Source organism: Elephas maximus, chromosome 22 (assembly GCF_024166365.1).
Source record: "Elephas maximus indicus isolate mEleMax1 chromosome 22, mEleMax1 primary haplotype, whole genome shotgun sequence".
In the NCBI taxonomy this organism is placed as follows: domain Eukaryota; kingdom Metazoa; phylum Chordata; class Mammalia; order Proboscidea; family Elephantidae; genus Elephas; species Elephas maximus.
This window is the reverse complement of record NC_064840.1, coordinates 55,293,971-55,320,379: the sequence shown is the minus strand read 5'-3', so window position 1 is coordinate 55,320,379 and position 26,409 is coordinate 55,293,971. Positions and strand designations below refer to the sequence as shown.

At 41.6% G+C, this 26,409-nt stretch overlaps 1 protein-coding gene across 2 annotated transcripts; it reads left to right on the top strand.

The window, feature by feature from the left end:
- Nucleotides 1–25,780, top strand: LPL (lipoprotein lipase). 2 transcript variants are annotated; one of them, XM_049866471.1, is made up of 10 exons: nt 1–285; nt 6,960–7,129; nt 10,231–10,410; nt 11,812–11,923; nt 12,863–13,096; nt 14,801–15,043; nt 16,983–17,103; nt 19,379–19,561; nt 21,307–21,410; nt 23,834–25,780. In XM_049866471.1, the coding sequence occupies exons 1-10, from the start codon at nt 198–200 to the stop codon at nt 23,869–23,871; spliced, it is 1,473 nt and encodes a 490-aa protein (XP_049722428.1). In that variant the 5' UTR covers nt 1–197; the 3' UTR covers nt 23,872–25,780. The 2 variants fall into 2 exon arrangements, with proteins under 2 accessions (XP_049722428.1, XP_049722429.1); XM_049866472.1 differs by lacking the exon at nt 1–285 and adding an exon at nt 297–428.
- Nucleotides 25,781–26,409: the final 629 nt, after the last annotated feature.

Here is a 26,409-nt window from a genome sequence, read left to right as displayed (position 1 = left end):
CAGTGTCAGACTCAATTCCTCCTCCTCCTCCGAGGAAATCTGCCACTTCTAGCTGTCCAGCCCATCTCTTTAAAGGGCGACTTGCCCCACGCCGCACCGCGGCTCCAGCCCTCTCTGGCCTCGGATTCAACCAGTACATTGGTCCGCCCGCGCGCCCCCCTGTGCCGTGAGGCTACTACAGAGGCACGCGTCCCGAGATGAAGAGCAAAGCAGTGCTCCTGGTGGCCCTGGGCGTGTGGCTCCAGAGTCTGCCCGCCTCTCACAGAGGGGTGACCGCCGCCCAAGGTAAGTTTTGCGCGCAGCCTCGTCCTACACCTGCAGATGCTGCTCCTTGGCCACTAGCACACGCTCTAAGGATGGGAAAGAGGAAGTTGGAAGGGGCTGAGAAGGAACACCGGCGACTCCCCCGTCCGAGCTCTGGTACCCGGGTAGGACCACCTGGGTGGGGCCCAGGAGGGGTAGAGGGGAAATTTTCCCTCCGATTTCGCTGGGGGGCTCTCAGCTCCCGCTTTCCTTCTCTCCTGGTTTCCCGCGCTGTTCCCTGCACTTGGGCGGCTGCAGCGGCGGTATTCCGGGGCGCGCGCGCAGAGCCGGGGAGGGTGTGGGGAATGTGAGGGCGGGACCAGGAAGGGAAGGGCCCGGATGGGGTGACTGGCAGTAACTTCCTCGCTCTGGGGGCCCTGGAATGAAAGGCACGCGGGCCAAGGTGACCCCGGCTTGGCCGCGGCAGAGGTTCAGCCCGCTCCTGTGGGAGCGCGGGCAGAAAGTGGCCCCTTATTTTGGAGAAGCCGGCCCCGGGAGGGGGTAAATGCATAGTCTGCATCTTAAAAGCGCAAGGCACCCTTGTGCTCTGGAATGAGTGAGGGGAACACGTGGCGCGGTGTCCTGGGGACGCTGCGTCCCGCACGCGTTAGGACGCCCGGGAAGCTCTCCAGCTTCCATGCACCCACGCTTTGCTTAGCGCCGAGAAAATCTAGCCAAGGGCTGACCCTCCTGAAAACGTAGCGTAGCGACAAGCAGCCTCTGGCTAAATCTGCACTCAGTTTCCTTCCCCTCGTGTGCGAGTTGGGGCTAGCTCTGGGCGCCGAGCCTGGCGTTGCGGCCGCGAACTCATGGAGCTCCTGGCCACCGCGGGGAGGCAGCGGGCTGAACCCCCGTTACCGCCGCGGGCTCGCACGCCTTTTAAGACATTTAGAGCGAGATGCGAATTTCTTTATCGCAAGGAACAGGAGTGTCCAGCCCAAGCCTTGCCCACGGTAAAGGCAGTCTGAGTAACTTGAACCTTGGTTCAGCTGAAGTACAATAGCAACTCTGAAGGCAACTGAAAAAAAAAAAAAAAATTTTTTTTTTTTAGCAAGTAATAAAAGAGTCAGCATTTTCTTTTCTCTTCCGTCGTGGAATTCCAGTTGGGTCAGTGTCTGTTGGATGTACTCTCAAATGGCACGTCGTCCGCAGATGTTCAAGTCATAGTCGAGTTTACCCACGACTTTGCAGCTGAAAGGTGGTTTTATATCGGCACCGACTTGTGAAATAAAATTATTGTTAGATTTTTTTTTAAAAGGAGATTTCATGAAAGCTACATTTGATGGAAAAATTTACCATTATCTTTCTGTCAGATGGGTTTGAAAACACTGCAGGTTCAGTTAGGAAGTCTTAAACGTCATATGTAGTGGTCTGTTCCTCTCAGTAGCGTTCCCAGGGTCCGCGAAGATGGAAGGAATGAACTCCAAGCTCTCATTTCAGAACGTATATACGTAGTACAAGGTTACGCTTGCCGGAAAACACACGCAAACCTATGCCATCCACATTTTAAGTTTTTGCTATCCTGCATTAGAGGTTCACGAGCCTAAATTTTGGGGCAGGTCACTGCAGCCTCTCTGGATTTAGCTGCTTCAACCCTAAATGAGGAGTATGGACCAGAATGGAAGTTCTTTGAGGCCTCTCTAATTCTCAATCTTTGATTCAAGTGGACACTTAAGTAATTAAATTGGATTTTAACCAACACGTGCCTTCCCTGGCTGAAAATGTATTACTAAAGGAGGCATTGCTTGTTAAGTCAGCCCTTTGCCTTTGAATCTGTCACTAGAGGACAGAGTAGAACTGCCCCATAGAGTTTCCAAGGAGCGCCTGGTGGATAACCATCCTTTTGATTAGCAGCTGGACTCTTAACCACTGTGCCACCAGGGTTTCCTGATGTGTAAGTAGATGTTAAATTACTCCCACCCTTCACTCTCCCTGTACATCCACCTCTCCCATCATAGCTGCTTCACTCTGCTTTTCTCCTCTAAATGAATTCACCTAGGAATGTAAGAATTTCAGAGTGAGAAAGACACATGTGTGGGCAATGGTAGGCAGCACTTTCTCTGGGCTCTGACTGTATTTATTCATTTTCTATTTCTTTCCAAGAAGAATATGAGGATATGAGGCCCTGCCCTCAGGCTCTTTGCTCTGGGAGCCACCACAATCTCTTCAGGGACCCAGTTAGGAAACTTGAAGAACTGGGAGAGGGAGCAGAAGGGTCAGTGCTCAATAGCTGCAGTTCCCTTTGACTGGCCACAGTGAATTTCCAGGGTGACGTCTGAGTTAAGCATGATGGGTAATGAGAACAAAATAGCAGATGTCACCTTCTATTAGAGCTCAGCTAGGGAGTGATTGACTAATAGCTGAATAGAAAGGTGGCAGGCACGGGGAAGAGTTATAGTGAAAAATGTTCACTGTCTATCAAACAGCCTATTTTTAGCTCAGTCTTCCGTTCTTACTTTATTCCTAAGGAGAATAGGGCTATCCAGTTTACTGACTTCTTATGTCAGACTGTTCAAGTAAGGGTCTTGAAACATACAATGTTTTGCTGTTAGTTTCTTCTCTGATCACCACCTGGTCCCACATTATTACCACAAAAGCTGCATTCCATTCCATTGAAAATAAGGACGTTCTTGCAATCAAGATGGTAGCTGATGAGGACTTCGGATCACACACTGTAAGAAAACTGTTCAAGACACGAGTATCATTTTCCAGGTCTGAATAGAGATACCGTTAGGGAGTTTACTCATAATGCATTTTTCAACTTTCAAGACAGCAAATATTCCAAGTGTAAAACTTTTTGAAAACTTGTTGGTGTAGAGTTTCCAGACAGTTCTAGTCACTAATTATAGTTTGTTACCTGAGTGAACAAGGAGTCCTGGTGGCACAATGATTAAATGTTCAGCTGCTAATCAAAAGGTTGATGGTTCAGACCCACCTAGCTGCTCCATGGGTCTTGCACCCATAAAAATTACAGCCTAGTTCTACTCTGTCACGTGGGATCACTAGGAAACGTGATCGACTAGACTGCACCTAACAACGACCTGAGTGAACTAGTTACTTTTATCAACAGAGGCTTTTTAACCTGGGAGGGAATCTTTGTCACAAGTAGTTTTTGTCACATTTTCCCACTGAAAAGTTGGAGGCTCTATTCGTTTCTGAAGGAGGAATATGATTGATTCCAGCTTACATAGAGACTAAGGGTTTGAGATTTATTTTGAGCAGCCATTGTTCCCTTGACTCTATAGCTGTATATTGATTTCTTGTGGTCATCTTAAGAATGTGTGTAAGGATGCCATCTATGCGCTCAACAAGCATTAGTTGGTACTAGTAAGGGAAATAAAATACTAGGAAAGAAGAAATGGATCACCTTGGGTATATATATATATATATATATATATATATATATATATATATATGGAAACCCTGGTGGCATAGTGGTTAAGAGCTACGGCTGCTAACCAAAAGGTTGGCAGTTCAAATCCACCAGGCGCTCCTTGAAAACTCTGTGGGGCAGTTCTACTCTGTCCTGTAGGGTTGCTATGAGTTGGAATGGACTTGACAGCAGTGGTTGGTTGGTGTATATATGTGTGTGTATATATATATATACACACACACACACACACTCACGTGTGTGTGTGTGCTTCTACTGGAAATGAATACTTAAACTTGTGCTACTTATTCTTTTTGCTTTTCTCTGTCTATTCTGTTAGAATGATCAAACTGAACCCCAGGTAGTTTGGTGATTTTGACTTTTTTACTGAATAAAAGAACAAGGTTCTACTAATTGTCAGTGGAATGGAACAGAGAAACAAAGAAGATAAAATGGGTTGGTGTGGCCACACTTGATCTAATTCAGCCACCATGTTCATGGCACACACACATAGGCTCATCTATATGTTTTTCTTGGATCATTAAGGCTGTTTCTAGGCAGACAAGTAGGGACAACGCTACTCTGGCTGAGATTAATGTGAGTTCATATAAAAGTTTACAGAAGCTTTGAAAATAGTATGGAAAAATCATACTTTTTGGAAGGACTGGCAAATATAGGTAAATGGGTTTGAATCTAGAGCTTCTCAATAGCCTTTCATTGGAGATATTTCCAGTGCCGTCAAGATATACCAAACCAAAAACCAAACTCACTGCCGTTGAGTCGATTCCGATTCATAGGAACCCTGTAGGACAGAGTAGAACTGACCCATAGAGTTTCCAAGGTGTACCTGGTGGATTTGAACTGCCAACCTTTTGATTAAAAAAAAAATGGTTTTCAGAGTTAGCTATGGTAAAAAAAATAGCCTGAGAGTTAGCACCACCATTTTAAGTAACAGACAAACTAGAGTCCCCATCTTTATCTAGCCTTCACACAAATAAAGCACTTGTTAGCTAGATAATCGTTGACTTTTGTGGTGTTAGTTTGAGACTTGATGGTCTAGTTCAACTGGGCGCTTTTAACACACATCTCCCAACCTTTTACTTAATCCATCTTTTCAAACCCACTAAAAAACCCACTGCCATCGAGTCGATTCAAGAGGGTGGAAATTTAACCTTAATAATAGACAGAGTTAACCGTAAAGGTGAAGCACTTCATGTTTAGGATGCTGAGGCATCCTTGAGGTGTTGCAACGTTGGTAGTGTGAAAAGTCCTGTCAGAACACCAAAGAGAAGGGAAAGATTGACTAAGTGCAAATTTATGATTTCATATATAGAACCAGTATTGAATTAAAACCTTCACATAGCATTACATAGCACATGGTACTGCTGTTGGATACCGTTGAGTCAATTCCAACTCTTAGTGACCCCGTGTGACAGAGTAGAACTGCCCAATAGGGTTTTCTTGGCTATAGTCTTTACACGAGCAGATCACCAGGTCTTTCTCCCACAGAGCCTCTGGGTGGGTTGGAACCTCCAGCCTCTCAGTCAGCAGAGTGCCTATCTGTCATGCCACTAGCACATAGAACCAAAGAAACCAAACCCATTGCTGTCTAGTCGATTCCTACTCATAGTGACCCTATAGCACAGAGTAGAACTGCCCCGTAGAGTTTCCAAGGAGTGCCTGGTGGATTCGAACTGCCAACCTTTTGGTTAGCAGCCATAGCAATTAACCACTTGAACCACTATGCCACTAGAGTGGCACTATATTCCTGTCAAAAGGCTGCATTATGCTACCTGTAGCTTAAAATGAGAAAATCATTTCCATTATAAAGTGACATTTAAAAAAAAAAAGGAAATCTGCAAGTACAAACTTATATGAGAACGTAAGAATTTCCTATTATTTTTCTTTACAAACTATGGACCCAACAAAGCATGTCCTTTGGGCCTGGGATTCCTGCAAGGAGAAGCTCCTAGTCCAGGGGAAGGTTGAGGAGAAGGACCTTCCTCCAGAGCCCACAGAGAGAGAAAGCCTTCCCCTGGAGCTGATGCCCTAAATTTGGACTTCTAGCCTACTTTACTATGAGGAAGTATATAATGTTAGTTGTGGAAAATTGGAGCTCTTAGTGAGCCATACCTATAATTGGATAGGGGATCTATGAGTTGAATAAACTCCTCCCTCCTCACCTCGTGGAACCATACAAAGCCAGCTTTAGTAATTTCAAAGAATATTCTTAGCCACTTCAAAATCACGTTGCATAATTCTAGGGAAAAATAGAGTAAACATGAACAGTACCCTCTGGAGTTGTACGATGCAGTTGTCCTAAATACCAACTAAGCAGATAGGTGGTGGGCAAATTCTGTTTGCTGGGTTGTCCAGATTATTACTGCTTTAAAAAGACTGGTAACTGAACATGTTAAAATAAGGTTGTTAGGAAGAGGTGTGAGTTATTTGAGGTGGGGAAGAGTGGGAGAAGGTGAAACTCATTTCATTTTAAACTTCCTAAAGCACTTTCTAATAATAAAAATAAAAACTTCTTGGTCACTGGAAACAGAATCAGGTTAGAATTCTGCAATATTTATTTGTATTATCAGATAAATAGTAAGACCACCAGAGTACTTTCTGGTTAGGAGGGCAAAGGGAGGCAGACCTGCGCCTTTAAATAAGATCAGTGGCAGACCATATTCTGGTGGATAGACTGAGTGCAGCTTTACTATATGGAGATCTCTGGGTGGCACAAACTGTTTGTTGTGGACTCCTAACTGAAAGGTTGGCAGTTTGAACCCACTCAGCCAACTGTGGTCACCCCTGGAGGATCAGTTGTTCTTTTTCAATCCACATGCACTTTTTTAAAACACCTAAGAAACAAAAATACCATTGGCGATCTCCTGAAGTCTTCTTAAAACCAAACAATACTTTAAGCAGTACAGAATGTCTGCCTTGAGCATTGTGTTCTCTTAAGATCTATCTATATGGGATCAAACTGACAACAGCAACTCAAAAGATTAGATAGGAACCTAAGGGAGCTGTGAGTTTATGTTAATGACGGAGGAACAACTCAGAAAAGGAGGGTTTGCACAAGTCAAAGAACACAATCAATGTCACTAAATTGTACATGTAGAAACTGTTGAATTGGTGTTTTTCTGTGTATATTCTCAACAGCAACAACGACAAAATAAAAAAAAATATATCATTGGTGATGGTTGCTTGTGAACCTAAAACACAACATTCAAGAAAATAAAAGCAAACAACCCTCTAATTAACCTCCTATTCAATTTTTCCTTTTCAGAAATTACAGGAGGAAAAGATTTTAGAGACATCGAAAGTAAATTTGCCCTTAGGACCCCTGAAGATACAGTTGAGGACACTTGCCACCTTATTCCTGGAGTGACAGAATCTGCGGCTAACTGCCACTTCAACTATAGCAGCAAAACTTTCATGGTGATCCACGGCTGGACGGTAAGAGAGGTGTTTTAGGAACGAGAGGGTTGGGGTAGACCAGGCATCCAGAGGGGCTGACTCTGGCTTTTGGGAGCTCATTGATGGGTTTCTATGTCTTGTACCTCTGCTTATTCTCCAATGGCTTTGCTTTCAACTTCAATAAAGGCAATTCTGGCCCAGGGTGGGGGATCCTGGAATCTGAAGTCACAGGTTCCTGAGTACTTCCCCTTGACACCACCAACCCACATTATGAAAAGGTGCCATTGACTGCCTAGGCTCAGAGGCTAGGCCGCAGGCTGTGGGACTGAGTTTTCATTGCACAGAGCTGGTTAGTCAATGTAATAACTAACCCAGCCCTGCGGGTCTCAGCACATGATGCAGGTGGCAGGGTGGGGCTTCAGTTCAACTGCGTGTTTGAGAATCAACATTTTTTTTTTAAAAAATAGCCCTGTTTGAGGGAAGCACAGAAGAAACACTTAGGAGAAATAAGAACTTTTCATAGTTAAGGAAGGTGGTACTTGGATTCTCCACTCCTTTATTTGAGGTTACTTACACAAGTATTTTATGTCGAATTATAAAAGAAAGGATTCGAGTCATTGTCATGCAGTTGATAAAAGTCTCACTGAAGAAGTAAGTTGGGTTACTTGCCCTTTTAACAATTGCCTCATTAGGAAACATCTGGTGAGAACTAACAGTGGGGGCCTAGAACAAGCAAGGTTTTTCTGCTGGATTTGAAGTAGAAGGTCCTCACCCATGGCTGAAATGTGGAAGAATGAAAATTATAGAGATGGATCTAAGGTATGGCAGGTATGCCATGTGCCCTGGGTGCCACTTGGTGGGGTGAGAACACCACTGAGCAGTTTCTATTAAACCCATAGGACCCAGTGGTAGACACAGAGGCATGGGGGCAGGGGGTGGGATGCTTATCCCCAGGCACAAGTCCAAGGGGGTGCCAGAGAGAATGACATTCCCAGGTGCCATAAATATGAAAGGTGCCTGGCTGAGACAGCCAGACAAGAGGAAGGAAGGCATTTCTTCTGATCTGTCTTGGCTATCAACATCTATTCATCTTGGGTGTGAGGGTGGGTGCAAAATAGAGATTGACCCTGGTGGCTTGTTACCCTCACTAGGGCCCTGCACAGACACAGTTTTAGTGCTTGCCATAGGCACAATTTTCTGTAGATACACCTCTGCTTGAAAGGCAGTTGCAAAGGGTGGTCTGCACACCAACCCTGAAGAGTGGAGAAGGGAGGCAGGACCAATTCCTCAGGGCTTTGCTCTAGGTGGGTCTACCACCTGATTCCCTCAAAAACTCTGCTGTATCCAGACGTGAAGCAGCCTACTGACGTATGTTCAAAGGAGGTTTTAATAACTTTCGAATGGGTTAGCATCATCTTTGTATCTTTTCACCATTGTTTTCTCTTCATGCTTGGAATAGCTGGAGAGCTGGCATTTTATCACTGCAAGTAGCTTGAGAATGGCCACAAGCAGCAATTTATGAGATAAAAGGTAACTTCTAGGTCATCTAAATCTGGCTCCTTTGTTTTATAGCTGGCCTGATAAGGTTAAAGCAACAACTAGGTTCATAGATATAATTGGTGGAAAAACTAGGACGGGAATCAAGTTCTCCCAAGTCTCAGCTTTGCTTTTTTTTTTTTTTTTTTCCACCAAAGAAAATATAAAGTTGGTGAAAATTTGTGCAGTTTGTTAGTGTTGGGAGTGAAGTTAAAAGCAGTGTTTTGATGATTTTCATTTAGAAGATAGATCCAACGAAACAGAAGCATAACTCTGCAAGAAACCACCATCTAAGATCAAAGATCCAAATGAAGTCCCTTGGTTTGGGAATCGAAGACTTCTGCTTTTCTATTGGAATTGCACTGAGAAGAATCTGGCTTATACAAGTCTTCCCTGAAAAGCTGCCTTAAGCATGAATTTCCAAATTTTTTTTGTCTAGGGAGGACATAGTTGCGTCACCTTTACTGTGGTTACAGTATGACTTGTTGTCAGGTCATATTGGTGGTGGGTGGATTTGGGGTTTTAGCTCAGGTTGTTACCTTGAACAAGTTCGTGGCAGAATGGTCTGGAATTTCAACCTGCAGTTTTGTTTTATTGCGTTTTGATTATTTTAAAGGATGCACCTTTGCAAAGGTGTCCAATGTCTCTTCTTTGACAGCCTAAGTTAAAATTCTACTTGAATAGAGTTAATATGAGGGCCCCGTAGTTCTTTTAACTTTGACTTCTGGGGTCCTTATTAACAAGGAGCAAAGACTTACACTTGGCAGGCTGCTTATCTCCAAATAGGACCAGCCTAATCATTTGAGAAATGTGACTATCAGTGTTGTGGTTGTGTGCCCTCTAGTTGACTATGACTCATAGCAACCCTGTAGGACGAAGTAGAACTGCCCCATAGGGTTTCCTAGGCTATAAAACTTTAGGGAAGCAGACTGCCCCATTTTTCTCCTGTGAAGTGGCTGGTCAGTTCGAACTGCCAACCTTGCAGTTAAACCTCATTAATTTGCACTCTGATAATTAAGAATCTGAAAGAATTGTGAAGAAGTATGAGCTAAAGCTAATCATTTTCTTATCTATTAAGAAAGAAATTGCTAAACAAACTTTCTGTTAGGATTGATTAATATGTTTAAAACTATTTTTTTCCATTAGCACATAAAATGTTGTAGTAAAAGACTCTTCATTAAAAAAAAAGAATACATTCACAGTCCCCAAAACAGTTCTGTTGAGAAACATTCATTAGCCTAATTGAAAGTAATTAAACTAAAATCTTTCAAAATAGTCCATAATTCTTCTGAGATGTTTAACTCATTCAGACTGATCTTCCCTCCTAGTAGTCAAATTATTGATGTTTTTCTGAACTTATAAAACATGCCTTTTAAATTGATAATGTGGTAAGCCCCCATCTGCCATTCCCAAGCTCATCACTCAAATTTGCCTCAGATGGGCAGGCACCAGTCTCGGGCCACTCTTCTGAGGTCTGATTTTTCATCTGAGCCATTGGGCTCCCTGGTGAATTTTTTTCCACTTAACACAGGTATATTGGGCCAGAGTATCTATAACAAGTTGTAGCTGGGCATTTTAAGAACCCTTGTATCATCTTTTTTCAGGTGACAGGAATGTATGAGAGTTGGGTGCCCAAGCTTGTGGCGGCCCTGTACAAGAGAGAACCAGACTCCAATGTCATTGTGGTAGACTGGCTGTCACGGGCCCAGCATCATTACCCTGTGTCTGCGGGCCACACCAAGCTGGTGGGAAAGGACGTGGCCCAGTTTATCAACTGGATGGAGGTAAGACTGGATGGATGTGTCCAAAACAGATCTCTTGGCTAAACCTAGGTAGGTGGCTGGTCTTTTTTCCTTTTCAATATAACTATAGACATTTTTATAGACATTTTCCAGGATAGTTCAAATCTTCAGAAGGTCAGCATGGACATTTTTGGCCAAAAGCAGTATGAATACAAGATAATAATACCAAGGCATAGTCTTGCCCTGCCTTGTCCTTTGATATTTTCACAGTGAATGGATCTGCTAAAGTCAGAAACTACGTGGGCAGAACAGACAAAAGGTTGTTATTTCAGGACAGAGGGAAGATGCCATAATCAGCCAAATCCTTTTTCCCCAGTTGGCTGCCACATGGAAATTTTATCCTGACTTTGACCCCTGTTAGAATACCAATCTCTTTGACAAAAACGGTGCTGTTGTTGTGTGTCATCGAGTCGATTTCGACTCATAGTGATCCTATAGGGCAGAGTAGAACTGCCCCATAGGGTTTCCTAGGCTGAAATCCTTACAGGAGCAGATCGCCAGGTCTTTTCTCCCAAGGAGCAGCTGGTGGGTTTGAACCACTGACCTTTTGGTTACCAGCCAAAGTGCTTAACCATTGTGCCAGTAGGGCTCCTGCAGCAAAAATAATAACGGTATTTACCGTTTCATGTGGACTAAGGATCCAGATTTTTGTTGAGGTCTGGGAGATTGAGGGAATTAAGGAAGGAAGAAAACTGCAAGGGTGGTGTGTAGGTTAGGAAGTGACGAAGGGCCTGGTGTTTTGACCTTGGCTGGTGGTTTTATCCCCTTTGGCTCTCTGAGACCATCCTCTGAAAAATTACTTTTGGAAAGTGTCTTAGGGCTGAAAGGAAGCTAATACTCTGACAAGGCCAAATTATTTAAACCAAATCATTGGAGGTAAAAAATAAACTGTGTTCATGGAACTGGCCATCAGATGACAAAGGTTCTTTTCCTGACTCTTTCTCTAACCAGGCAAGCGAACTTGGACAAATCAGATCACCTCCCTGGGCCTCAGACTTTCACGTAAAATGAGGTGGATGGACCACGTGTGTGTGGTCCTTTCCCACTGTAATATTTTCTGATTATAAATTGTTGCTTGGCTATGGTAAAGTGATACAGAGCATTTAGAATAGGAAATAATGGGATAAAGTTAAATATACATACTGTATAATTTCAGATACCTGGGGAAAGTTTCTAATTTAAATCCATTCTGAAAGAAAGAGAAAAATCTCTGCATAGAGTATATGTTTTTCTTTCTTATCTGTAACACAAAATGAAAATAAACATAATTTTTGGTATTATCTACATTTTGAAAACCCTATTTATAAAAATTTTATTTTTTTTAGTTTTGATCTTTTGCAAAGGTCTGTAAGAACTTTTTTTTTTTTTTTTTCTGTTCCTAAGGATGAACTTAACTATCCTCCAAACAATGTTCACCTCTTGGGCTATAGCCTCGGAGCCCATGCTGCTGGCATTGCAGGAAGCCTGACCAATAAGAAGGTCAACAGAATTACTGGTAAGAAAACAGTGTGATTCATCTTATTGAAGAGTCGATCAAGATGGCTGCCATTCCCAAAGAGAATCAGGGCTGTGTTTGTTAAATACCCGCATGTGTATGGTGGTCTTCTAGGAGATATCTCCTAATAGGGCTGCTTTTCAGGAGTAAGATAAAATATAGGTAGGTCCTTGCTCTCAGCCCTGGTAGAGCAGTGGTTAAGAGCTCGGCTGCTAACCAAAAGGTCGGCAATTCGAATCCACCATCTACTCATTGGAAACCCTGTGGGGCAGTTCTATTCGGTCCTGTAGGGTCACTATGAGTTGGAATGGACTCGATGGCAACAGGTTTCAGTTTTTTTGTTTTTTGGGTTTTTTTTGCTTTCATGGGCTTACTATCTCCTGGCATTAGCACAGAAATAGAGCATGGAGTTAAGCAGAGAAAACCCACAGATTTCTCTGAGAAGAACCCTGTTTCCCTCCTCCTCCGTCTTCACTGTGCTTTGGTAGTGTGTTACGCATATGTCACCTCTCACATGGATCCTGGGAGAAATGAAGAAAAGCCAACACCAGACGCAGTATGGAAAAAGGAAGATAGTCATCTATGCCAGTTGTAGTAGATAGATGCTTTGGCATGTGTAGAGAAAGAGAAGAAAGTCACCACTGTTTAAAGATCTTCCCACCAAGTCAGAAATAATTTACAAAAGGAAATCAAGCTATCCCAAGTGAAGATTGCTATTTCGTGGCTAGTTTAAGAGGCATAAATCCATTTTAGATGGATTCTAGTCTACTTTTATGGCTCTCTTAGTGATTTAAATATCCAATTAGTATAATAGGAACTAATAAAATCTAAATGTCTGCCAATTGCATTCAAATGAAGAGCAATGGGTTGCTAACGTGATATTAATGGGGACTAAAAATGGGTGTAAAAGCTGTGGGGCCTTGTTTTTTTCCCATTAAGGCCTAGACCCAGCTGGACCTAATTTCGAGTATGCTGAAGCTCCAAGTCGCCTATCTCCAGATGATGCAGATTTTGTAGATGTGTTACACACATTCACCAGAGGATCACCTGACCGAAGCATTGGAATCCAGAAACCAATAGGGCATGTTGACATCTACCCTAATGGAGGCGCTTTTCAACCAGGCTGTAACATTGGGGAAGCTATCCGAGTGATTGCAGAGAAAGGTCTTGCAGGTAAATATGATCTGAACTGAATGAAACATGAATTTTGTTCTTGACTCTTATTGACCCACTGCCCTATCCATTACCCACAGAGGATGTACTGTTAATCTACACATTTGGCCAAGGTATGTTTCAGAAGAATTCCATCACAATCAACATGGGCAGAGTCTTAGTACCTTCTGTGTTCAGACAGAAAACCATTGTATCTTTTATTTAAATGCTCAACTACTAACCGAAAGCTTGGTGATTCGAACCCACCCAGAGGGGCCTCAGAAGACGGGCCTGGTAATCTGTTTCTGAAGTCAGAGCCTTGAAAACCCTTTGGAGCAGTTCTACTCTGCACACATGGGGGACTCTATGAATTGAAATCAACTTGATGGCAGCCAACAGCATACCATGGGTAATACAAATGGTTAACGCATTCAGCTGCTAACTGAAAGGTTCAAGGTTCAACACCACCCAAAGGTGCTTCAGAAGAGAGGCCTGGCAGTCTCCTTGTGAAAAATCAGCCACTGAAAACCCTATGGAGCACAGTTCTACTCTGACACACATGAGGTTGCCATGAGTTGAAGTCAATTCGGCAACTGGTAACTGGCATACTACATTCAGTATTGTACTTGCAGAACCAAGAGAAAGTAAAGGTGAGTTTTAGGCAGGAAAAAAACGCCACTGCCTTCAACAACAGCAAAAAAAAACTTTATCTGTAGTTGCAAAGCCAGTGGAGTGAGTTTTAAATTTTACTGAGCATAAAAGAAGTGTTAATTAGTTGGCCTTCTTAAGAGACATGCGAATCAGAAAAAAATCTCCATTCCTCAGCAGTAAGTTTTGCAAAATTTTAAGAAGAAAAAAAAAATTGATATTAGCTTAATATTTATTTTAATAAGCACGTTGCTTGTGTTCAATTTGTTGTTTGTTTTAAGGGCCTTTGCATACTTTGGAAACCCTGGTGGGGCAGTGGTTAAGTGCTACAGCTGCTAACCAAAGGTCAGCAGTTCGGATCCACCAGGCACTCCTTGGGAATTCTATGGGGCAGTTCTACTCTGTCCTATAGGGTCGCTATGAGTCGGAATCGACTTGACCACAACAGGTTTTTTTTTTTTTTTTGCGTACTTTATAGTACATTGGGACCTACCTACAGTCAATATGATCAGGACTTTTGTGCACGTTACATAGACCTTACAGCATAATGTTACTATTTTCAATTGTTATAAAAGCTTACGGTAATAGATCCACTCTTATGACCTTGTTGATTATTCCTGTGATTTATATAGTAGGGACACACTCTTAATTATATATAGTATCTATGCTGAAACACTATTCATATAATAATTATGTCCTTTATGGTGTGGTTTCTGGAAGTGCATTTCTTGAAGCATTAGATGCTTTCTTTCCTTACATAAGAGAAAGATGAAATAAACTGGAAGAAATCAGCTTTTACCTGGGATGTCAATTACTATGGCTTCATGAACATATTCATAAATATAAGACAGCAGAAAAATCAAAATTTACCTGTGAACTTGTAATTTGACACTCTTGAAGGTAGGTAAGCAACTGTCACCTGCTTAAATAGGACCTATAGTCATAGATTCACAGGAATAGACCCTGAGGTCTTTTCGTTCTAACACTATACCTAAAGTATTTTAGGCATGCACAGTGAAATGCCCGTTGTGGACTTGAGCGGAGTTGAAATTTTTCTTGGTGTCTGCCTTCCCCTAGACGTGGACCAGCTAGTGAAGTGCTCCCATGAGCGTTCCATTCATCTCTTCATTGACTCCCTGTTGAATGAAGCAAACCCAAGTAAGGCCTACCGCTGCAATTCAAAAGAAGCCTTTGATAAGGGGCTCTGCTTGAGTTGCAGAAAGAACCGCTGCAACAACCTGGGCTATGAGATCAATAAAGTCAGAACCAAGAGAAACAGCAAAATGTACCTGAAGACTCGTTCTCAGATGCCCTATAAAGGTAGGCTGTAAAAAAAAAATGTTGCAAATAAGGAAAATCAACTCAGTCCTATTTTTTGTCGTGCACATGACATCACATGTAATGATTCTGTCTATTCAGTACAGAGATAATGAAATAATGTCACTAACTCTGAAGCCCTTGCCTGTGTTGATAGAGAGGGAGTTTCGCTGATCCACTGTACTGTAGCTCCTAATTCCCGCTGCCACCATGGCCCCAATGCACAGCCTGCACAATGCTATTTATTGCCCCTCCTTTCTACCCTCCTCTCTACTTGTGACCATTAGGATAGACTAGTCCATCAGCACCAGGCTCAGAGTTAAAATGAAGCTAATTCTTTCAGTCAAGGCTGAGCAAACTATGGCCCATGGGCCAAATCCAGCCCATGGAATGTTTTGTAAGTAAAGTTTTATTAGAACACAATCACATGCATTTGTTTACATGTGCCTATGCCTGCTTTCACGCTACCCTGGCAGAGCTGAGTAGCTACCACAGAGACTGTGTGGCCCACAAAGCCTAAAATATTTACTACCTGGCCCTTTGCGAAAATAGTTTGCCAATCTCTATGACTCAGAATGAACTCAACAGCAACTAACAACAACAACAAAGTTTGCTTTAGATGATAGCAAGAACCACCTGTATTTTAACATGCAGCTATCCGTGGGAGGGGAGTTCTAAAATATTTCTAAGCTATTTCCGTTTTGTCATAATTTGTTTCATGGCTGCATTTCAAACTTGAGATCGGGCTTAGAACAAGACTTACAGGAATGGAGAGGAAACAGGCAAGAGGTAATCAGATAAATCTGGTGAGATTTATTTAAAAAAGTCAGCTTACATGGAGTCCAAGTAGAAGCCTGAGGGATGGGATGATATTAAAGAATAGTTTCCCAAGGTAAAATATATCTGATCTAGGTGCCCATTTATAAGGTGGTTTGTTTGTATCTGCAGAGGTACGTGTGGTAGCATGGGGTTTTGGAGTCCCTATTGCTCAAGGAAACCTTTTATCCAATGAGGGAACCCATCGTTTCCCTGGCTCTCAGAACCAGGGAGCTTGTGCATAGAGTACACAGAGATAGGCCTCGCCTGTCATCTGGCATCTTGTGTGGTGCCAGCGCAGTGCTTGGTCAGTGTTTGTGGGGGAACGCCGCAGACACTGAGCTGAATTCTGGTGCTTCAGCAGTCCTAACTTCTGCTCTGGCTTGTGATGGTACCTGCAAAGGCTCCATTTAACCCCAAACCCTATTTCTCTTGGCCCTTTAGTAGCGATGTCTTAAGCTTGCTGCCTTTCTTATCCCTTTAACCTCCCCACAACCCCATTTACTCAGGGTTTTTGGTGGGGCTGGGGGAAAGAGCAGGGAGGAGACGTAGAATTTCACATACTTGTTTCCAGAGGTGCTCCTTCCAGCCTCACGGGTGACTCAGTGCAACAAATTTTATTGTGCACAGGCTACTCTGCTCTATGTCAGGTAACGGGGAAATAAAGACAAAGAGCATGAGCCTCGGGCTTGAAGCAGTTTACAGGCCAGTTCAGGAGGTCAGATATACACAATAACAGATGCTGAATATGCTTGGTACAGATGCTAAGGGACAAGGTGGCCAAGGATGGGTCGAGTTCATGGAGAAAGTGTCTGGGTGTTTTGACCTCTTAATTTGCTCTCACTTCAAAGATGGCTGCTTTCTAGGACTGCTTGGCAATTCAGATACACTCGTTTGTTTTCTATCCACTACAGCCACGCTTTTCTGAAATGTGGAATTCAAGGTCCTAATTTCCTAAAAGTGGACACTGTACAGATGTGAAGAAATATTTCCGAGGCCCACCAATAGGCTTGTGTGTGCACTTCCTCTTTGGTTATTAGTATGGCTTTGAGCTGTCTCATTGTTTGGGGTCGGTAGTGTTTCCATAAAGACTGATGAGCCTTTGTTCCAATTTCCTCCCCTACAGTCTTCCATTACCAAATGAAGATACATTTTTCTGGAACTGAAAGTACAACGAAGACCAACCAGGTATTCGAAATCTCTCTGTATGGCACACTGGCGGAGAGTGAGAACATCCCTGTCACCCTGTGAGTAGTCGCATGGGTCCCTTCTAGCATGGGTACTTATCATGGCACTGCTTTGTGCCTAACCACTGGTCTGAATAGAAGTGGAGGAGGACACCTAGAAAACAAGTCTCTAGCTTAAGAAATTGGAATTTCTGTTTCATATTTCATATTGAGAAAAAAATTCAAATTTCATTTTATTTTCACTTGCTATCCATTTTGCTTTTCTCGTTATTTTATATCTGCTTATTTCCTTTGTACAGTTTTTAAACAAATCAAAACCAAAAACCCACTGCCATTGAGTTGATTCCAACTCATAGCTGCCCTGTGGGACAGGGTAGAACTGCCCCATAGGGTTTCTAAAGCTGTAAAGCTTTACGGAAGCCAACTGCCATATCTTTCTCCCGCAGAGCAACGGGTGGGTTTGAATCACCAATCTTTCAGTTAGCAGCTGAACGCCTTCACCACTGCTCCTCTTTTTAAACAAAACAACAATTCAATTCCCTGAAAAGTCTGACATTTAAAAAAATAAACAGTAATAAGAAATCCCTCTATAGTTATAAACACAATGTGTATACCTGAAACCCATTAGCATCAAGTCAATTCTGGCTTATCGCAACCCTATAGGACACAGTACAACTGCCCCATAGGGTTTCCTAGGCTGTGATCTTTATGGAAGTAACTGTCACAGCTTTCTCCCACGGAGCAGATGGTGGGTTCGAACCACCAACCTTTCAGTTAGCAGCCAAGTGCTCACCACTGTGCCACCAGAGCTCCTTGCAATGTGAATAAAAAACCCCGTTGCCATTGAGTCGATTCTGACTCGTAGCGACCCTATAGGACAGAGTAGAACTGCCCTATAGAGTTTCCAAGGAGCACCTGGTGGATTCGAACTGCCAACCTTTCAGTTAGCACCGGTAGCTCTTAACCACTGTGCCACCAGGGTTTCCTGCAATGTGTATAGAGGATATAAATAGTAAAAAGCCCAGGATAAAGTGTTACTCTTCACTGTTGATCAAAAAACCAAACCCAGTGCCGTCGAGCAGAGCCGTCGAGTCGATTCCGACTCGTAGCGACCCTATAAGACAGAGTGGAACTGCCGCATACTGTTGATCACAGGAATACAAAATTAAGACAACTTTAAGATGCCATGTTATCATTACTAAATGAACAAACCTTTTAAAATACCCAGTGCTAAGGAGCTCTGGTGGCACACTTGTTAAGAGCTCAGCTGCTAACCAAAAGGTCGGCAGTTCAAATCTGCCAGCGGTTCCTTGGAAACCCCACAGGGGAGCTCTACCCTGCCCAACAGATTTGCTATGGGGCGGAATTAACTCAAAGGCAAGGGGTTTGGGTATTTTTTGGTTTGAAATGAGGCTGTGAAGCAGGTACCTTCACACACCACTAGAGGCATCATGAATTAACAGAACCCTCTAGGTAAGGAAGGCAATATGGCTACAGCTTTCAATGACTATCAAATGTTATTACATATAAGCTAATCTAATGAACAGAAAAAATTTTAAAAAGCGGTGTGGCAACAGATGTTCATTGCCGTGGTACATGTAATAGCAAAAATTATAAACAAAGTAAGTATCCAATAAAGGCAATAGTAAACTGTGGTTTATCAAGCCAATAAAATCAGTTTAGCCTTTCAAAGTGATAATTATTAAAATATATATATACTATTATTATTATTTTAAGTTATTAAAGGCTAGGTAAAAGCCAGAAACCCTGGTGATGTAGTGGGTAAGTGCTATGGCTGCTAACCAAAGGGTCGGCAGTTCGAATCTGCCAGAAGCTCCTTGGAAACTCTATGGGGCAGTTCTACCCTGTCCTGTAGGGTCACTATGACTCAGAATTGACTCGATGGCACTGGTGTTTTTTTGGTTTAGGTAAAAGCCTGGCAAAATGTGCAAGATAAAATATAAAGTAAACAAAGAATAAGAGACTCTGAGTATGGACTGCATGCAATCAAGTAAAAATATGTTCACATATTGGTACAAATTGAAAAGGAATACACAAAAATGAAAATAATGCCTCTGAATGATGGCTTGCGGATTGTTTTCTCTTTTAAAAATTGTACTTAATAGTTCACATTGTTAGAATGCAAGTTGGAGTAGATTAAAAGGAGGTGAATGTCTTGTAAAATACACTAAATGCCACTGACATTCATCTCAAGTGTTTTGTTGGACATGTTTTGCATTTTTTAAATAGCTCCCAAACAATAAAGCTCTTGACATCTTGGTAGAAAAAAAAAAAGATTTTCAGAACTAACCAAACATGTTGACTGTTTTTTCAGGCCTGAAGTGTCCACAAATAAGACCTACTCCTTCCTGATTTACACTGAGGTGGATGTTGGAGAATTGCTTATGATGAAACTCAAATGGAACAGTGATTCATACTTCAGCTGGTCACGCTGGTGGAGCAGCCCTACATTTGCTATTGACAAGATCAGAGTCAAAGCAGGAGAGACTCAAAAAAAGTAATTAATTTCATTTTTTTGGTCTCCATTCACTTTAAACTCTCATTACTGGCCGTATTGAGGGATGCCATTTCAGGAGCCTTCAACATTCAGGGGGAATTTGAAGTCAGTCTTGACTTTAATACCAGATGACCTAGATAATTACATCTAGAATTTGCTAGGACTACTCTTTTCTTGGAAACCCTGGTGGTGTAGTGGTTAAGTGCTACAGCTGCTAACCAAGAAGTCAGCAGTTTGAATCCTCCAGGCACTCCTTGGAAACTATTGGGCTGTTCTACTCTGTCCTATAGGGTCACTGAGTCGGAATCGACTTGACGGCAGTGGGTTTGGTTTTGTTTTTTTGTTACTCTTTTCTTAGGATACTGGGAAATAATAGTATTTCTACATATGATGGAAGGAAAACCTAAGCTCTGAAGTTGTTCAGAGGGAGAGCTGGGATTAAAAGTCAGGCCTCTCTGGTTGCTCACTGAGCAGTTTCTGCATGCACAAAACTGTTATGGAGCAAACCTCAGAAGTGTTATTTTGACATTCAAATATTAAAACCAAGCTCATCTCTTCCTGTCTCTCCTTACCCCACCCCCGGCCCATGCCACATATATCTATAAAATGAATTTCATAGAGAGCTTTATAGGACTTAAAACTTCTATACTAGCTGTACATGGATTTTGCAAACTTTAGCATGGCTTCATTGTTAATAAAAATGACTCCTTAAATTAGTATTGATAAATACTATCTCTTTAGTCATTTGCTTATGGCCAAAAAGACATGTTGTGAACGGAAAGGCTGCGTAGAACGTTTGTTCCTGTAGCAGGGCCAGTTGATGGCTGATTCCCTAATGCAGATACTAAGAGCTGGTACATTTGATCCTTGACATCTCTTGGTGAAAGCCTTATGATGTTCAGGCTGCTTCAGCCTGTCTATCTATGCCTGTCTAGCTTGAGTAACTAAGTCTGTTGCTGAGCAATGGGTCAGACCCTCAAATGGCCCTTCTGATTCAGCTGTGTTGCTGACCAGAATCGCTTGGCTGTTAATTATTGGAGATATCAAAAAATTAGCTAGATTTCAGCCAAACCATAGAACAGCCGAGGAAGTAAACAATAACATCCGAGAGGAACGCGCTCCTTAGAATGAACAATCAAATGTGATCAAAAAGGTAACATTTGACCAAAAGCAAAGATAAGAAGGCGGGAAGGGGTAGAAAATCAGGACAAAAGGAAATGGTGAACCTAAGGCAGAAATGGGGAGAGTGCGGATACGTTCTGGGGAATGAAACCAATGTCGTGGGGGAAAAAATTAACTAGAACAATTATGTAGGATTTAAACACACCCCAACAAACCACCACACTTTTTTTTTTTTAGTACCATGAAGCAACCATACAAATTTATTTATCTCACATATCTACAATTTGGGCAAAGCTCAGGAGGAAAGGTTCCCTCTTACTCCATGCAGCGTCAGCTGAAGTGGCTCAACTGGGGCTCAAGAGTCCACTTCCCAACTGGCTCAATTGCTTGGCTGACAAATTGCGGCTGGCTGTTAGGTGGAACCCCAGCTGAGGCTGTGGCTGAGTCCCTGACACATGACCTCTTCCTGTGGCCTGGGGCTCCTCTCAGCATGGTGGCTGGGTCCTAAGAGCCGGTGCCCCAAGAAGACCAGGCAGGCGCTGTCTCCCCTCTCGAAGCACACATTTTCAAAAAGTCATTTCTGTGATTCCACATGTGATGCTCACATCCAGTTTCTTCTACAGGGTGATCTTCTGTTCCCGGAACAAAGTGTCTTATTTGGAAAAAGGAAAGGCACCAGCGGTGTTTGTGAAATGCTATGACAGGTCTCTGAATAGAAAGTCTGCTGGTAAGCGTCAGGGGCCAACCTCTCCTGGCATCCTGAGCCTGCGCTTAGAGGGGGTGGGGACCCAGCCTCATCACTACACTGTCATTTGTGATCAGATCCTGCAGATGGTCTTTCCACATGGGCGCCATCAAAACCACCGTTTGCTTTTTGCAGTGCTTCCTTTTATTTTCTGTTTTTTCCTGTCTCTTTTCTCAGCCTACTCCCTTCCATCCCAGGTCCACTTTTTAGATTTTATTTTTTGAACTACCACTAAATCGTCATTTTTGCCTTTCACTGATGCATCTGGGCTATGACACAAGTTTAGCAATTGTCATGTGGCCAGGGGTGCTACTCTACCCAGGATAGATCCAGGGGAGTAAAATATCTCATGTCACCAGCTGCAGCAGCATTGATGATCCAAGAGTCAGTAGATCCCAGGACAGGAAGCCAAAGGGGCAACCACAAAGTACCCATCTCAAAACTGCCGAAGATGGCAGCTCACGGAGTTAGAGTATAGGAAACTGTTCTCTTTTCCATCTCAAAACAACTGCTTGGCTCTTTCCTACCTGACCTTTAAGGCTAATCCACATGGCAGCTGGCAGCTGAATCTTTCCAGAGCGTCAGTACTAAGTGGAGACTAAGCATGTGACCTTCTCTACTCCCCTGCTGAATTCCCTGGATATGGCAGTTTCATACCTCCACTCGTTCCTCTGCCAGATGCCAAGTGCTAATGGGTTATAGGTATGAAGGAGAGAGAGCTTACATCATGTAATATAAGCCAGTGACACAAGGAACAATGGGGAAGGCTGGTCACAGCATCATCTGGAAATGGAAAAAGCAATTGCTTTAAGCCTTTTTTTTTTTTTTTTTTTAAGCCTGTCCTCTTCTCCTAGTTATATTTATAAACCTGCATATTCAGGAAAAGTATATTAAAGACCCTATGTGGACTATCTCAATTTTTTCATTTCTATTTATAATATAATTTGTGCAGATCCACTATGGATATATCAAAACCCATTACCGGCAAGTCTATTCTAACTCATAGCTAGTCTACAGGACAGAGTAGAACTGCCCCATAGGGCTTCCAAGGAGCAGCCGGTGGATTTGAACTGCTGACCTTCTGGTTAGCAGCCAAGCTCTTTACCCACTGCGCCACCAGGGCTGCATGGATAGATTAGGACAAATAAATAGACTCAAAGAAAATAAAATTACTGTGACACTATCACCCAGGGACAACCACAAATAACATTCTGGTTTATATCTTTCCAGGTTTTATCTATACATATGTAATATTTATATCTTTTTCATTTTTTTAAAAAAGGAAATTAAGGCATATATACTTTGAATGACAAGATGAGGTCTTCTAGACCAAAAACAAAACAAAACAAAAATACATTAATATAAGGTCACTCAAGATAGAATTGAAATGGAGCATTGTTACTGGTATTGAGCCAGGCCAAATAATTAAACTCTTATCTAAGTGGAGACTTTTCTGTTAAGAGGTCCATTGCTTTGTTTTTCCTTATTACAAATCCGAGGCAGTTCCACCTTCGCTTTAGTACCTCTATATGAAGTTTCATACGTATGTATTCACATTACAACAACCATATACAAACACGTGTACAAACATTCTTCCAAAATTATCCACACCTTTAAATCTGTATAAACCCAAAACCAAATCTGTATATGAAGGTAAAAGCAAAACCAGAAAATTAGGGAAAACTGTGGCTGTTTCTAAAGTATTTCTAGTCATATTATTTATATGTTATAAGAATTCATTTGAGAAAGTCTAATGATACATTCTTGATCTGATCATAAGGTTACCATATTTTTGCAAACAGTGCACCTACACACCTAGGAGAATAATGCATGACGGGTTGTGTGGTTGGCAAAAAAATGCATAACACACATTAAAAATACTTGCATAAAAATACAGTACTGAGACAACAGTACTTTTTGCATAAAAAAGTCAGCCTTTTTTTATGCATCTGAATATAATCTAGGAGGTAATTATGAATCAGACTAACCTGTAGTTTTTCTTCTCTGTGACCAGAGTAAATTAATCAAAGGTTCTCATTCTCATCTTCTATTATCTCCTTAGTAGTAGTCTTATACATACCATGAGAAAAGAAACATTTATTTTGATAAGTTAGAAGTAAGAAACCCTCCTAAATTTTGAAACCATTTGGATCCAATTTTTTTTTTTTCTGAAAATGGCACTCCATATTGGGACTTGAGCGTATAGATGTTAGCGCGTCTCTCATTCCTAGAAACCTGCCACTTTCTCTGGCCTACTATCCCCATCTCCCTGGGCTTACTCTCACAACCTTTGTTCTGAACTTCCAGTTGAGTACTTTTTCATCATAAAAGTGGTGGGGGAGGAGAAGGGATTGTAAAACAATAAGCAGGAAATAAATTGCCCTTCTTCTCCTGCTTTTTCTCAGAAACTGGGCAAGCCCACAGAAAGAAGAACAGAGCATGAATTCTGTGAAGAATGAAGTGAATGAAGTAACTTTTACAGAAGATGCGCAGTGTTTTGGGTGTTTGAAAGTGGATTTTCCTGAGTATTAATGCCAGCTCTACCTTTATTAGTTCTTTAGGAGACAGTCTCAAATACTAAAAGGTGGTTAATTCAGTTTGAGGAATATGGTGGTCAAATAGCGCATCTTCCTACATTAAGAAATAAAAATTGTTTGGGCCCATGAAAAAATAAGATTCCTTCACAAGGCATATTTAAACAAAGCCTAAAATTGATTAGAACATCATATTTTAATTGGAATTGTAGATTTTCTGAACTGATGCCTTCCCAAAGTTTTCTTCAAGTCTGGATACAGAGAATTGTTTTCTGTGGCATGAGTCAGAAATGGCCATGAGACTGGCCATTTACTTACCAGTAAAAATACCTGATTTTTTTTTGGATTGGCTCTCCTCCTCCTGCCACTGGGATGTGTTCCAGAAATTAACCAGTTAACCAGTGACTGGGAGAGAGGGACTGAGGACGTGGTTGATAAAGCACTGAACCTTTAAACACTCCCTGCAGCTGGCTTATGTCGCAATTACCTTAACAATTAAAGAAGATGTAACACTTAGATCAATGAATTCTTAATAGGTTTTACAGTTTATTGCCTAATCCCTCCCCCCTCCCCTTTTCTTTTCTTTGTCTCAGGATTATGCTTTAACACTTTAATCATGTTCTCTGGGTAGATATTTAAAACATACCTGTAACCCTCAGCTGACATATAATTTGAACTGTAGCGAAGGAAAATGGTACCATAGTTTTATTATCAGACATTTAAAATTGTATTTATCAACTTGAAGGCATTTCATATTCAATAATTATTATTCAGTTAGGTTTACTTTAGTCATACTTCAAGCCTGTCTTTTTTTTTTTCTGGTTTTTAACAAGAAAATGTGTGCTCAAAGTCAAATTTTGTGTCGTCTCAATTCCGACAAATTTTACACACGGACCATTTTTACAAAATAAAGAGGTAGAAAAGTTACTGGGCTATATTCCTAGACCGCATGTATAAACCATTATGTGCAACTCACAGAGTCCTCAATTGCTATAGCTACATGAAAGTGCCAGAAGGACTGTTACTGTTTTTAACTACTAATTGAGAGTGAGTGAACAATTATTTATAAACTAGATCTCATTTTCAGAATGTTTTTCTATATGTTAATATCAAATGATAAAGAAGTCAAATATCTCAGAGGCTATTGTTGGGAACCTGAACTGTGAAAGTGGGTGGATATCTGAGCCCATACTCATATATAAAGATTCTCACATGCTTATCATCGTTCTGCATGATTTGGAAGGCAAACAATCAAGAGATGTATTGTAACACGTTGGGGGAGAAATAGTTTCCGAGGTGCCAGAGCTGCAGCTTTTTATCTGAGAAATATGGTCCTGCCTATATAATGTGTAGGACAAATATAATCGATACTAGCTGACATGGAATGAATTTTCTCAAAAAATAAAATGATGTGTGATTTGTGGTTGGCATCCCCCTTTATTGTTAATTCATTAATTTCTTTTGCATTTGAGTTTTAACAAAAGATGCATAAATTTGAGACAAGACTGATCAGATCAGTGTGTGGCATTGGGAACTCTGGCTTCTAAAGACTTCGCTATATATGTAAAAGACGCTTTGGCTTTAAATGTTATTTATTAGCCGTTAAATATATGTGTATGTGTGTGTGTGAGTGTGTGTCAAGGGAGTATGTACATACTGGGAAGGTCATTGTGGCTATCTGCATTTATACAAGTGTGGTGCTAACTTTGTACATGTCTTTATCAGTGACAGTCTCACTGACTCAATGCTTATGAAATAATTTGATGAAATGGGATCTTTTTTAAAAAATTTTTTTCTTAACTATGTGAAGAAATGGAATCTGCTTTTAATAAAATTGACAGACTTTTATCACAACACTAAGCCATTATTTTGTATCATTTTAGTCTCCTCCCTCCCCCATTTAGGGCAGATTCATTCAGCAAATATTTACTGAGTAACTATTTAGTAAATAATATAGCTTCTAAACAACAACATAGCTTCTAAAAATTGCAGTGCCCGTTGTATTACAAAGCCTTAGATAAAGTTTAATGTCTATATACAGCCTAGCAGAAATCTTGCATTCTTTAAACTAACTACAGAAGAAAATGATACAGAATTTTCTCTGAATAAAATATACAGAATTTTCCTCATGTGCCTTTCCACAAGTAAAATGTTAGGTAATATAAAATATCTTTGACCGTCTTCTGGAGTTTCTGGGGTCGATTAGTTAGGTGCTAAGTAAGTGGCATCTGTCTGATAACATGAACTATTTGGGATGAAGGGGGTGTTTTTTAGAACTTTGGTTTGCTTGAAAATTAAAAAGAATAATGTACAGCTCTTTTATGCAACTAAGTAGGCATTGCTCCTTAGTTCAGTCAAGAGGAATTTAGTCCAGAAAACAGTTGTCTCAGTACCCACTGGCCCAAACACTGATTGTCAGTTCAGCATAGGGCCTGGGGCTAGGGTCC